Below are 14,069 nucleotides of genomic sequence, written 5' to 3'. Positions count from 1 at the left end.
TATCCAATCCAGCATCAGATCACTTTCTTTCTTTATGTCAGGTCTAATACTGTTGGCATCTATGGCTTAGCTTCGGGCATCGGGATCTATACGAACATCCGCATAAAATCTTATCCAGAATTTCACAACCACAGCCCAAGCTTTCGAGGACGAAAAAGCGACTGACTCGGGGAAAACTGGACGGCTCCCGCATATAAAATCTATGCATTTTCAAACGTGGATGGTCGCTCAGCCCTCAGATGCTTCGCTGTAAGTTCCTGGATCTTGACACGTATCCGGAATGCCTAATTCGGAGAAGACCTGCGAATGGGAGATCTCTTCCCATTTAAAAATGACGGACTCCCCAGCCTTCTGAGCTGTTTCCCTCTTTGACGAAGAAATTCTCTCCGCCTCTACGGAGACCGAGAGGGAAAAAGGGAAAAAAACTATAAGGAGAGCAAGAGACGGCGAGAGAGAGGCGAAGCGAGAGCGAGAGATCGTCGTGGTGTGCTAGCTTGGAATCGGAATCAATGGCGGAGCAGCTGACGGAGGAGCAGATCGCGGAGTTCAAGGAGGCCTTCAGCCTCTTCGACAAGGACGGAGATGGTATCGTCCGTTTTGCCCTCTCTCGATGCATCTTTTCTGGTTCTTTTTTCGATCTTTCCCTCGCGTTCGATCTCTTCTTTGGCTTCTTCGTACCCTAGCACCAGATCTTATTCTTGGTCCATAAGGTCTTATTCTTCGTTTCTGATGCGGTACTGTGCTTAGATGAGTTTGTATCATGCTTTCTTGGTCTCGGATGACAGGATTATTTTGGAATTTTTGATAGGTTTGGTGATTTCTTGCTTTCTTGGAGTTGACGGAAGGCTTTGAACTGGATTGCACTTATTTGCTGTTCATTTGTGAGATCTGATATCTTTAGATCGGATTGCGCTTTGTATTCTTGATGGGTTAGGATCTGAAATTGTTCGGTTTGATTTTTGTGTAGTTATGTTATTGTAGAAAAGATCTTGATTGATATGCTTGGCCTTAGGAAAGATCTGTGTGATGGGATGTGTAGGGGAATCTATTTTTTTGTGGAATTTTCGGTGGTTTCGGTACTTGTCTTTGAATCTTAGAGATGCTGACTTGGATTTTGTTTCCATTTTAATTCTTTTGTATATTTTATTTATTCTGCTTGAAAGGGGTCTGAGGATTTGGTTTTCATCTTTCGCTGTTGGTTTTGAGTTATGGCTGTCCGTTGTCGTTGAAATTTGACATGTGGCTGCAAGGTTGCTCTGGCCAGCCAGCAAGTTTGTTTTTTAGTTGTGGGAAAGGTAATTAATAGTTTGGTTGGCGGGGAGCATCTGTGGTCGAGGCAATGATTGTGGTTAGAGGGAAATGGTGTTCCCAAGGATTGTGGTCCTGTTGGTCCCAGTATTGTCTTGGTTTCCGTGGAAATAAAGATAAGATAGGTTTGGAGTTTGTATTTTGCCGTTGCTTTCTGTGCATCTCCTAATGCGTATCCTGTTGTAGAAGTGCTTGCATCTCTAATAATATAAGAAGGGTGACAATCTTTTAGAATTGGGTTTCTATCATTGTCATTATCATTAACTTCAATAGAAGTGATATTTCTACCATATATTAATTAGGTGCTTGTGAATCTTGCAAGCAAGTATACATCTTTTAGAACTCAGAATGGGTGACTGTTTGAGACAGTGTGCTTTTAGTCTGTCCAGAGAAGACAAGATAATTGCATTGCAGTATAGGCATGGTTAGGTGGGTGTCAAAGCATAAGAGGAGTTCTGACACTGGAGGCATCTAAGTTTTATCGCTAATTCATTTGTTTGGTTAGTATTGAAGTTTTGATGTTAATAGGATTCTTAACATAAGTTATTTGTTCTTTAATAATTAGAGTTCTATCAAAATTGGGAGATCCTATATTGGAAAGGGGAAGAAAAAGGTTCCTATTGTATTATTTGTATCCTATATTGGGATCCTAGTGAATAGTTTTTTGAGAATTATCCTTCCCTTGTTCTCTCTTTACTCTCTCCCCTGCCTCTGGCAGATTTTTAGGGTTTGTGAGTGAGCATGTGGAGAGCTATATCCTTAGGGTGGCCTACTAAGATGGTGATTTGGCCTTTGAAGAGCGAGATATGCTGCGCCTCTTCCTCCAACAACTGTCCATAGCCATTTGTAGATGACAAGCATGTGGATTTGCTGCTGCTTCCATTTAGGGTCCGGACATTGTGTGTCACACATCCCAAAGTAGGGTTTCGGCCTCGCCACAATCAGTTCTATTGACATCCTCTTCGTTTCCTCTATTTCCAAGTCGAGTTCAACACCTCCAAGTGCCAATTGGTATTAAAGCACATGCTCCAAAATGCCTCCACACCACTGCAACATTGAAGAGGGTGTTGAATGTGTGCAAGATCTGTGTGACTTCAAATTAGAAGAATTGCACTACTAGCTTCAATAACCCTGACAAGAAAATTAACAGCTTCGACAACGTCGAGAGCAGGTTGAACGCCTACATCGTCCAGATTCCAATCATGACTCATAGAGAGCTCTCTAGTGATGAAAGCGAACGTTCTAATGAAGTTGAAGATCTAAATTCTTTCCACAATGAAAGAGAGTTCTCATTAAATGCAGAATAAGCATGTCGCCAGTGCGAATGGAGAGTGCAACACAGCCGTCGCGGCCTCGGCATCAAAATAGATATCTTCAACTTTGAGGATCGAATGCAACCAGATGAGTTCGTAGATCGGCTTCACACTATTGAATGATTTTTCGAGCTTAAAGAAGTTCTCGATGATCATCGTGTTTAAATAATTGCCATCAAGCTCAAAAGTACGTGTCAATTTGGTGAAAAAATTTGAAGCATCGATGTGAATATGAACGGCGTACCTAGATTAGGACTTGGGATAAGATGCACCATGAACTCAAGCGGAAGTTCTACGAAGATTACCACTAAGGTAACTTTCTTAAGCTCCATAACTTTCAGCAGCGCGACATGAATGTAGAAAAGTGTATGATAGAATATGAATAACTCTTCATGATATGTGGCATCAAAGAGCCCGAAGAGTAGACCATAGTGCGAAATCTTGGTGGACTAAAGCCTAATATTGAGCAAATTGTGCAACTCCAACCTTATTTGACGTTGAATGATGCGATTCAGTTGGCATTGAAGTTCGAGAAGCGGTAATTGAAAAGAAGTAGCTCTTGCTTCTAAAAGGATAGAGATGGTGCATCTGGCTAGGGAAGTTCCACATCGGAGTAATTATCATCTACCAGAGCAATCTCCTCCAAGCCGACTCTGAAGAAGATCAAGGACATCAATTGAAGCCATTCCAGCACTACCTCCTCCAATCCCTGCAAGTGCTTCAATTGCCAAGGGTTGGACATATTGCACCGACTGCCCAAACCTCAATACCATGTCATTTTTAGAGGAAGAAGCTTGCAAAGAGGAAGAAGTAGCTTGCAAAGAGTTCTATACTATAGTGCATGCCTTGAATCATTGGAGCCATTGTTTATTGCATAAGGAGTTTATTCTCTATTTCGACCACAAGGCACTCAAGCACTTGAATTTCTAATATAAGCTTAGTCATCGACATGCATTTTGGAGTGAATTCCTTCAGCCTTTTCTGTTCCTCCTTAAGCATAATTCTGGCACTCAAAATCGAGTGGCGGATGCTTTGAGCTGGCGACATGCACTTTCCACCATGCAATTGAAAGCTTGCGGATTTGAAGTTGTAAAGGAGTTGCACGAGAAGGATCCAATTTTTGCAGAGATTTGGAAGCTAAGTGTTGAGGGTCTGCATTGGCATTTCCATCGCCAAGAAGGGTTCTTGTTCAAGAGCAACCATCTATGCGTGCCTCAATGCTCGTTGTGCCAAGCTATTATCTTTGAATTCCATGTTGGTGGACTTATCAGCCATTTTAGACAAGACAAGATTTTTGCTATTATTAAGAGAAATTTTTATTGTCCAAGGATGGAAAAAGATGCAATGTTCTATATTGAACGATGTCGAGTTTGCCACATTGCCAAATCTACCGGTAAGAATACGGGGCTATATTTACCATTGCTAGTTCCCCTAGCACAATCGGAAGATGTGAGTGTGGATTTTGTTGTGGGCTTACCCAGAACTCAATGCAATAAGAATTCAGTCGTGGTGATATGATGCAGCCCAAGAAGAAAACAATAGATATTTGGTGGTAAATTAGAATGTGGAATTAGTGTGGGAGGAGTCCACCTCCTAGGACAGGTCTGTAAGCAAACCTGATCCTAACGTTTGAAGGGTTTAGCCTTAAAAATTTGGGAAAAACACCAGAATTTTTGAAGAAAATTGTCACTTTATTCCTCCTCTCAAATGCATACAAGCAAGCTAATTTATAAGGCTTTAAGACTCTAGAATAAACCAGACTTTGGAACCTGAAACATTAATTAATATGCTAGACTTTGACGGACTGATGTGACTGTTTTCACAATTACCATAGACCTTTGACTAATTGATAACAAGTGATTAATCATCGTTAAGACAATTTATTTTTCAAAGATATTTTCAGTATCTCTAATGTCCATCATGATCGTTGATCCATTCTCTAAAATGTTGCACTTTGTGCCATGCCACAAGACGGACGATGCCTCTCACATCACGGAGTTCTACTTTCATGAAATCGGGCATCTTCGTAGTATTCCTAAGACGATTACCTTTGATCAAAATCTGAAGTTTACGAATCATTTCTGGTGCACCTTATGGAGGGAGATGGGGTACTCAACTTCAATTCAGCTTCACTAGCCATCCACAAACCGATGGATAGATTGAAATTGTGAATCAAAGCTGAGGAAATTTGTTGAGGAGGTTTGTCGGTAAACATGTGTGACAATGGGATCTTTTTTTGGTACAAGCTGAGTTTGCCCACCATAATTCAATGAGCAAAGCAATAGGGAGATGTTCGTTTAAAATCATCTATGGCGGACATTCTTTGAGCCCATTAGACCTGGCGCCACTGCCAACAACACACCAATTCAGTGGAGATGCTGATGAGAGTGCTAAGGAGCTAAAGAAGCTACATGAAGAGGTACAAGAGAGAATCCTTAACCAAATGGCAAATTACTAGTGTCACACCAATAATCATAGAAAGCACGTCATCTTCAAAGTAGGTGACCTTGTTTGGGTATATTTGAGGAAAGAGCTTTTTCCTTCCATGAATGCCAAATTTATGACAATGACAATGCTTACAAGATTCAACTTCTTGGAGATTAGGATGTATTTGCAACGTTCAACAAAACTGATCTCTCTCCCTACCATGAAGACCAAGAAGACCAAAACTCGATGGCGAGTCTTCTCCAACTGGGGGAGTATAACGTCGGAAGCATCTTAGTTTTATCGCTAATTCATTTATTTAGCTAGTATTGAAGTTTTGATTCAGTAGGATTCTTAACATTAGTTATTTGTTTTTTTAATAATTAGAGTTCTATTAAAATTGGGACATCCCATGTTGGAAAGGGGAAGAAAAGGGTTCCAATTTTATTACTTATAAATACCCACTTGGGCTCCTACAGGACAACATCCTTGAGTTTATTGAATAGTGAACATTTTTTTTAGAATTATTCTTCCCTTGTTTTCTCTCTATACTCTCTCCTCCCCTTCCTTTGGTGGATTCCTAAGGTTTGAGTGAGTGTGAGAGCTGTATCCTTAGAGTGGCCTACCAAGGTGATGATTTGGCCTCGGAACAGCGAAACATGCCATGCCTCCTCCAACAACCATCTGTAGCCATCTGTAGATGACGAGCACGTGGATTCACTGCCGCTGCCATTTAGGTTCTGGACATTGTGTGTCGTACGTCCCATAGTAGGGTTTCAGCCTCCCCACAATCAGTTCTGTTGACATCCTCTTCATTTCCTCTATTTCCACGTTGAGTTCAACACCTACTTGTGTCAGGTTCTCTCTCTATATATTTTTGCATCCATATATAGAGTTATTAATTGTATCATGTATGCAGGTATATCATAATGTCCAATTGTATTTTCTTGAGTTAGACAAAAATTGATGCATTATATTAACTTCAAATTGGCTTGGTTATATATTCTAAAAAATGAATTGGATAACAAACTGGTATTGTTACATATTTTTGCCTTTGAACAAGAAGTCTAATGAGGTCATTACTAGGTATTTATTTGCTTTTGATCTTCTCCCATGTAGGCTGCATAACTACCAAGGAACTGGGCACTGTGATGAGATCCTTGGGACAGAATCCCACTGAAGCTGAACTGCAGGATATGATTAATGAAGTTGATGCTGATCAAAATGGAACCATTGATTTTCCTGAGTTCTTGAATTTGATGGCACGCAAAATGAAAGTAAGCTGTACATCTTCTGTCAGGGTCCATTTTGTAGATTTTGAACCTATTAAGTCATGACTTACTATTCTACACTTGGTAAAGTTGCTTTTTGATGTTCCTTTCTGATTGCTATGTTGCAGACTTGTTTGCAGCAGTAGATTTTTGTTGTTATATTTGAAGAATAAGGAATCTTGATCTGTCAAGACTTAAACTATGCTCTGATTTCTCCTTGTAATTGCTAACAATTTTGTGATCATTGGTTTTTCCCCCTGGGCTTCAGAATCAGCTTTCGTCTATGACTACATCAGTCTAGAATTTACTTGATGGATTCGACTGATAATCTGTACCTTCTAGGTGTTCTTGATTTGAAATGCTGTTAACTAGATGATAGTCCGCTGTCCTTACCACAACCATTGCGTGCATATGTTTGTTTAATAACTCATGTCCAGGTAAAATAAAAGTCCACCTTGTGATCCACTGAGACATTATAGTTTGAGAACCAGCAGCTTTGGCAAGACTACAGTGAAGGCGAAGTTTAACAATTTTAGTTTTAAACCTACTGGGTAATTGTTTACTGGCTTCAAAATTGAACCATGGTTCATCTGTTATATCAATTAATTAATTGTATTTTACATGTGCTCCATGTCTAACTGTTTACCATGTCTTGCTTTGTAGAATATGTGGATTATATCAATCCTCACTCAGGTTGTTGACATTAACTGACTTTGTGTATTTATGCTATGTGCTCCATTACTTTCTAAAGACCTTGTTAACTTTGACTACTCTAGCCTAATCTTGATCATGGTCTATACCTATGATTCTGTACTTGATATCGAATTTTAGCTTTGTGTAGGTCTTAATTTGTGATATTTTAGTCAACTCTTATTACATCGAATGATTATGCTCTTACCTAAGATTTGTAGCGTTGCAAGGATTCTTGCCTACGCCAGTGTGACATTACCTGCCACTGTGGTGGTGTTGCGGCTCTAGTCCTTTCCGACTCTCAACTGTTGCTTATATTTCTTATTTTACCTAAGCCATGTAAGTCTGGTAACTTAATCGGATGGTAAAAAGTGATGTTTTTGTTGTTTGGAGCTTCAAGAAAGTTGTCGCGAAGGCAACTCACTGCAGTTTTAGCAGGGATGGTGGGGGAAGTTGTATTTAATTAGTGTTAGAAGTCCATTCTCTGTATCCTGCAAGTTAGCTATCTGTCATTTTGGTATGTTCTAATATAGTTGGATATATGTTCTACTGTATGCAGGTCATAGATTTCATTGCAATCATACTCATTTGATTGAATTGAGTTTTGGGAAGTAGGACCAAGATTGAGGCCTAGATCAACTGAGAAGTCTTGAGGCCTAGGCGAGGACTGTATATTGGAAACTGTAAGGTTGACTTCGATGTATCTCTTGTGTGGGTAAACTGTGAATTATATCTATCAGTGATCTTTGTAATAACAACAATTGGCTGAAGGATAGATATGTGGAAGTCAGTCCTCACAATGGATCTTGCAAATTCCTAATGCATGCTGTATCCTGCTAGATATGCCAGCCTGCAATTACCTGGATTCTGGTTATGCTTTTGTCAATCACAGCATATCTCAATTATCACAACTATATTACTTTTAGTAGCCTAGGCTATATCATGGACTTTATGTAGTTTTGGTGGAGAAAAGCAAATGAAAATGAGCCCCCCCCTCCTCTGTAAGTATTAAAATGTTGATGTGATAACTATGGATTATCTTGTGCATTTTACACTGATGACTGGAGAGGTAGGCTAGAACTTTCAATTTTAGATTGTAGTGGTCTAGGTGAAGTCAAGGTGTTTACGAAGTTTGATTTGATCATTAAATGCCTTAAGAGAAATAAAGGGCAAATTGCAGTGTGAAATCAGGCTGAGCGTCTTGTGTGGGCAAAAATATTGGACAACAATCCTGGTTTAAACACATAAGATTATGGGATTCCAGCCATATAATAGATGTGAATGCTGAGATGGGTATGCTCTTGGCAGTAGGAAAGTTCAATAAGGGCAAACTGGACGAAGCATCAGAGTCGCACTTGATGCTAAACAGATGCAGAACCAGCTGAGATGCATGTATGACAGAACAGAGAAGAACCTCGTTAGGGGAAGGGTTTCACCTCCTGTCTAAGTAAATCTGTGGGAATGTGGGAGAAGTTCAAATATATTTGTTTTTGGACTCTTTAACCACTGATAAGGATGACCGGCAAAGAAAGTTTTATAAAATTAATCTTAAATAGATGGATTAATGCTTGTGCTTTATAGTTATGTTGTCACATAAATTGCTTAATGTTCCAAACTTATTCAGGTTTTCTCCATGATCCTCATTGATCAATTGGCTGTTCCATTTGTATCAAATATCTTTCTAGATGTGGTCTGCTTTGATAAATAATGCTTTGCCTCTGTTAGTAAGCTGTTAGTGATTGTTTGTTTGGTCATAAGGCAGAAAGCAAGGTAGGATTTGGGAATTGCATCACTTTGTGTACATTTCTTCTGTCTCAGTTTGCATAAGAGAGAGTTGAGAGATCCAAAATATGTTTCGGGAATTCTGTCAAGAAAAAGATACTAATGTTAAGTTGCCTTGTACATACAAAGAGCTGTACCTTTATTTTTCAAAGTAACAATTACTTCATAGTGTCAGTGCATCTTTGTTGCTACCATCCTATGGATCATTCATGTCTGGTTGATTGTATGTGATTCTTGGGTCAGGATCTGAGTTTTCGACAAGCTGTTGTTGGTAATATATTTGAGGTCAATAAGTAGAATATGTTACTCAGAATTACTTGTGTCCACTTTCTTTTTGATAATCATTATTTCCCTTGTGCCTTTCTGATAAATTTTATTCTGCTTTTTCTGCACATTGTTGTAAGGAAGCATCTGAATTAAGTTGTAATTCCTCCTGCCTTGTTGCTAGACTTCTTGGTTTTGTTGCGTGACTAGTTGGTCTTGTTTTTATATGCAAACACATTATTTTCTTTTGTTTTTTACATCCTTGAATTTCTTGTGCCATGAATTTGGTATCTGGTTGTGCACAGAAGTTTTTGCCCGTCCACATGATGGTTTTCTTTTAGCGTCATGTGCATGAACATGAAAGCAAATGACTTCTGCATCCATTTGTTCAAGTTTTTCTAACATATGGAGCTTCAATATTTGAAGGACACTGATTCTGAAGAAGAACTCAAGGAAGCATTCAAAGTGTTTGACAAGGATCAGAATGGTTTTATATCTGCTGCCGAGGTGAGCTTCCTATCCTGTTTTCAAAGTTTGATCATGTTATATGTCCTGAAGAAGTGGGGTTACCATCGTCAGTTGTCTTTCCGTAGTGTATTGCCTTTCCAAAGAAGCTAGCTGGACTTCTGTATCATAAATTTTGTCAACTGACAACCTCGATTCTTTTTGATGTCTAGCTCCGCCATGTGATGACAAACCTTGGAGAGAAGCTAACCGATGAGGAAGTGGAGGAGATGATACGAGAAGCAGATATTGATGGTGATGGGCAAGTGAACTATGAGGAGTTTGTGAGGATGATGTTGGCCAAGTGAGAATCCCATCTTTTCCATGGGGAACTTTCTAACCGCACTTCAAACTCTTGTTACGAGTATCAGCATTCCCCATTATCCACCTTTCATATATTCGCTGGATTAGCTTTTTCCTTTTCTGGTTTCCCTTTCTTTTAGCTGTTAAGCCCCTACCTCAGGAGTTCGGTATTGATGAGGTTATTTGTGTGAATGACTCCTTGATATAAGTACCTTACCTCTCAGGGACCATATATGTTTGGCAGATTTGAAGTTGCAGGATGAGATGATAAGCCTTTCTATATGCTGATATCAAAATGGTGATACCTCATGTTAGTGTTACTGATTTGCATGTGGGTGTTTTTCTAATCGCACTGCGCTCTGGGCTCATGCCTCGTATGATTTCAAGCAGGATAAGAATTCAAGCAGGTAGGTATGCTTTGTCAAATTACTAGGGTCAAAAATACCCAATGAAATCAAATGACTCCGCGAATTCGAGACATACCACACCCACGTAGAGGACCCACCGCTTTGTAAAAAAATATTTGGAAATTTATTGTCCCATCATTTGATCTCACAACTATTTGAGTAATGCCTTCTTTTGTCTCTTAAAAAGTGCCCATGCCTTTGGACGCATTGAGAACAACTCCAAATTCACAATCACCAATAGGATCTAATACTACAGCTGCCTCTGAATAACCAACCATAACAATTCTTCCTTCTAGTTTTGTCATGAACCAAACGTACCTATCTAATGTATCATATTTCTTATAATAATAATAACAATGTACCTTGCCCTTTTTCTCTAGACTTGGTTCTTCACCATGCACTCCCATATCCATTCGCTTGTAACTTTCCTCTCACTACTAGTGTAATAATTGAAAAAGCCACTTGACTACTTTTCCTGCAGGGCTCCTTATCAGTCAACACTGACACCACTAAACCTATGCTAAGAGCCATTGTACCTTTGAAGCTAATGATAAGACCATCCCATGCGCATCTTGAAGGTGTATAATTACCTGGGAAAAATCTTACGCAACAGACTTTTCCTTATACAGGCTCTTCAACCCGTCCTACAATCCTTCAGCACTGGATTCCGAGGAAATTGTTGTCCAAAACAATTAACTATTTTTCTAGTCAACTCCAAGTTTTGATACCATTTGTCAAGGAGATGGGTTATTCTAACACAAGAAAGACTATATATATATATATATATATATATATATATATATATATATATATATATATATATATGTATGTATGTATATATATATATATATATATGTATGTATGTATGTATGTATGTATGTATGTATGTATGGAGTTTCAAGCCAATCATCTACACCGATTTTTACCCCCGCTCTCTAATTCTTCCTTTTGGGACTAACCTTACAGGTGATCCCCAACAGTTCTGACATTTGAATACATATGAAACTCAAAGCAAAAAATGTATCTAGCATTAGGGAGAATGCTTGATGAACCATTTATAGGATAAATCACATTGGACAAATGATCAGCATGCCATCTATTGAGCCTGTGAAACACAATTAAATATTGTATTTTGTGAGTCAAGTTAATGTTATGTTGCTAAAAATTAAATGATACACCAATTGTCCTATGAGATGTATCCCATAAAGTGGCCCATCTATCATTCCTCTAGTAATTATTGTTAAATTAATTATTTCATGTGGATGAAAGATTCACGACGTATCTGTTATTCCCGGTAACTTTTGCCATAAAATAGTCACACCTATTGTTATCTCACATCTTTATTTTTTTCCCCTAATTTACATTTCATTTCCTAAGTTTTCCCTAATCTTTTGATAATATAAAGGCTTAAGGCAATTTATGATTAAGGTGGATTGACCATCAAAACTTACTACATGTGTTGCCATATTTTAAGCTAGCTAGTCTTGGTTTTAGCTGCATGAAAAATAAATGATCTCAATCTCCTGTTCCATTAAATTAAATATTTTTTAATTATATACCTGATAAACAAACAACATACTCTAAGCTCGTGATTTTAGTCCAATAAGGGTACAACGTGAGCAAGGGGTAATTTCATCAAGGATGGTCATACATCTAATGAAATGCAAAGCTTTTTATGTTATAAACAGATTCATAACTACAATTTATTTAGCTTTGTTTCTGAAATATTTGTGGTTTTCATGTCAATCAAAGAACTTGGTTTTATTTCTAAAAGTTGTTTCATTTAATTTGATGACTCATTCAACATTACGTTATTAATATCAAGGTTTATTCTTGATGAAGTAGAAAATTTTTTGTTAAATTTTTTGTAGAAATCAAACAAGCAAAATAAGATCACCAAGATTAATTTTGCTAAAAATGATCAACAAATAACCATAAAATAAAAAATCTAGTTTTTCTATTTTTGTCCAAGCACTCCTTCCCCTTCTCATCATTCCAAAAATCAATATTAATAAACAAAAATGTAGATTGGATAACTAGACTACAAAAAAAATTGCTTTATACTCAAAAACATTATTCTTAGTGATTGTGGAAAGAGATTGTGCAATATTAATAGAATTCTGGACAATTATTATTAACTTATATACTTTATCGTGCCGTTGAAGAGTTAATTGCTATCCAATTAAGGAATGACTCTTGATTTGGCAACCATCTTAACTATCATCAGTAATATTAAATAAGAAAAGGTAATCTGGGTCTTACAATATATGGTGCGAATAGTTTTGATCACAAAGTTATCTATAATATTAGTTTTCTCCATTGTCTAAAATCAATATTTTTATTTTGAACTTGAGAATTATTTTCTTTAGAGTATGTTTGTGATACTAATAATTATGCAAAGTATTACTAATTGTAACACCATTTAGAGAAACTTTCAATGACTATTATATTTCTTGTATGTTTATTTATAATTTGTTAAGGAGTTATGGTCTATTAATTAGGCACTGGTAGATGTTACAATTTAGAAAAAAAATAGAATGAGTATTTTGTATGTGAAGAAATATAAACGCAAGAATTAAGAAGCATGATTCTTTTTTTTAAAAAAAAAGCTTAAATCAAGCAATTTGTTATGCACTGTGCTTTATTTTATATGAGAGATATGCATCAGTATTGGTGTGTATTAGATAATAAAACTATTATAATAGATTCATTTGAATTCAAAAGGACATGTAGACATTGGGTTTGACTTAGATCTACTAAACAATTTGTTAGAAAGCAACTAAACAAGTATTTCTAAGAAGCTCATTAACTTTGGTGAGCAAAGAATTTAGAGCTACATTAGGTTCACTAGAATGAACATTGGAATAGATTGCAAATTTGCGCTTTGGCTTAGAAATCACATTGGTGATTCAACTATTAAATGGGAGGAATGACCATTCCCATGAGGATGGGAATAAATGATAATTTCGAAAATAAGTTGATTAATAATATGATAAAATGTCAATAAATAATATATTTATATAAGTCAATTATTGATAATTATGATATAAAATAAAATATAAATAGTTTAAATTAATATTTAACTAATAATTATTTTTATAAATAAAATAATAAAAATATCAAGTAACATGTATTGTAGTATTATATTAATTTTTACTAAACAATTTACTATACATTATATTAATAAATGAGAACTATGTAATGCATGTTGGAAATAAAAATTTTAAAAAATAAAGAGATAGCATACTTCAACAAAGTACCAAAACAATATAAGATTGAAATATAAGAAAATATGATACGAATAAGAATAGGAATAAAACTTTTAATAAATAAATGGATAAGTAATCAAATTTTAAATAAAATATTAAATAGAAATAAATTTAAAGATATTAAAAAATAGAAAACTAATATTAAATAGTATAAGAAAATTATAACTCATAATAATTTAAAAGATTAGAATAAAATATAAATAAAAAATTGAGATTAAAAATAAAATAAAGTAAAAAGATAAAAAAAAGGATAATAGAAATGATATCAAATTGATATCATTCTAATGTATAATTAGTGATATTAAATATTAGAATTGAATTGGTATTTCCTTTTCATGCATTCTTTCATCGAACCGGCCTTCCATTCCTCTTCCATTCCAAATTGAGATTTTCATTCTTTTTGATTCCTGCAGGCCAAGTAGTGGATCAAGAAATGGGCATCCCAATTAAGCTTTTTGGGCCAGATCTCTTTTTGGTAGATTTTGGGCCGGATTTGAAAGTATGTACCCGGAGTTCCATCCAGTACCCATGGAA

General features: G+C 36.5%; 1 protein-coding gene across 1 annotated transcript; it reads left to right on the top strand.

Annotated features, from left to right (window-relative positions):
• The first annotated feature begins 317 nt into the window (after nt 1–317).
• Nucleotides 318–10,139, top strand: LOC103713163 (calmodulin). The gene is made up of 4 exons (XM_008799990.5): nt 318–585; nt 6,165–6,322; nt 9,479–9,559; nt 9,730–10,139. The coding sequence occupies exons 1-4, from the start codon at nt 510–512 to the stop codon at nt 9,862–9,864; spliced, it is 450 nt and encodes a 149-aa protein (XP_008798212.1). The 5' UTR covers nt 318–509; the 3' UTR covers nt 9,865–10,139.
• The last annotated feature ends 3,930 nt before the right edge of the window (nt 10,140–14,069 follow it).

Source organism: Phoenix dactylifera, chromosome 7, assembly GCF_051530095.1.
Source record: "Phoenix dactylifera cultivar Ajwa chromosome 7, Ajwa_hap1_PhDact_Kaust_v1.1, whole genome shotgun sequence".
NCBI classification, from domain to species: domain Eukaryota; kingdom Viridiplantae; phylum Streptophyta; class Magnoliopsida; order Arecales; family Arecaceae; genus Phoenix; species Phoenix dactylifera.
The sequence above is the reverse complement of the archived record's forward strand: the minus strand, read 5'-3'. Positions and strand labels throughout refer to the sequence as shown.

What these genes read in the sequence shown, in the direction of transcription:
- LOC103713163 (XM_008799990.5), top strand. Translation starts at nt 510, where the DNA reads ATGGCGGAGCAGCTGACGGAGGAGCAGATCGCGGAGTTCAAGGAGGCC. An exon ending in CTTCGACAAGGACGGAGATG is followed by an intron (nt 586 to 6,164) that starts GTATCGTCCGTT and finishes TCTCCCATGTAG; the next exon opens with GCTGCATAACTACCAAGGAA. An exon ending in GTTTTATATCTGCTGCCGAG is followed by an intron (nt 9,560 to 9,729) that starts GTGAGCTTCCTA and finishes TTTGATGTCTAG; the next exon opens with CTCCGCCATGTGATGACAAA.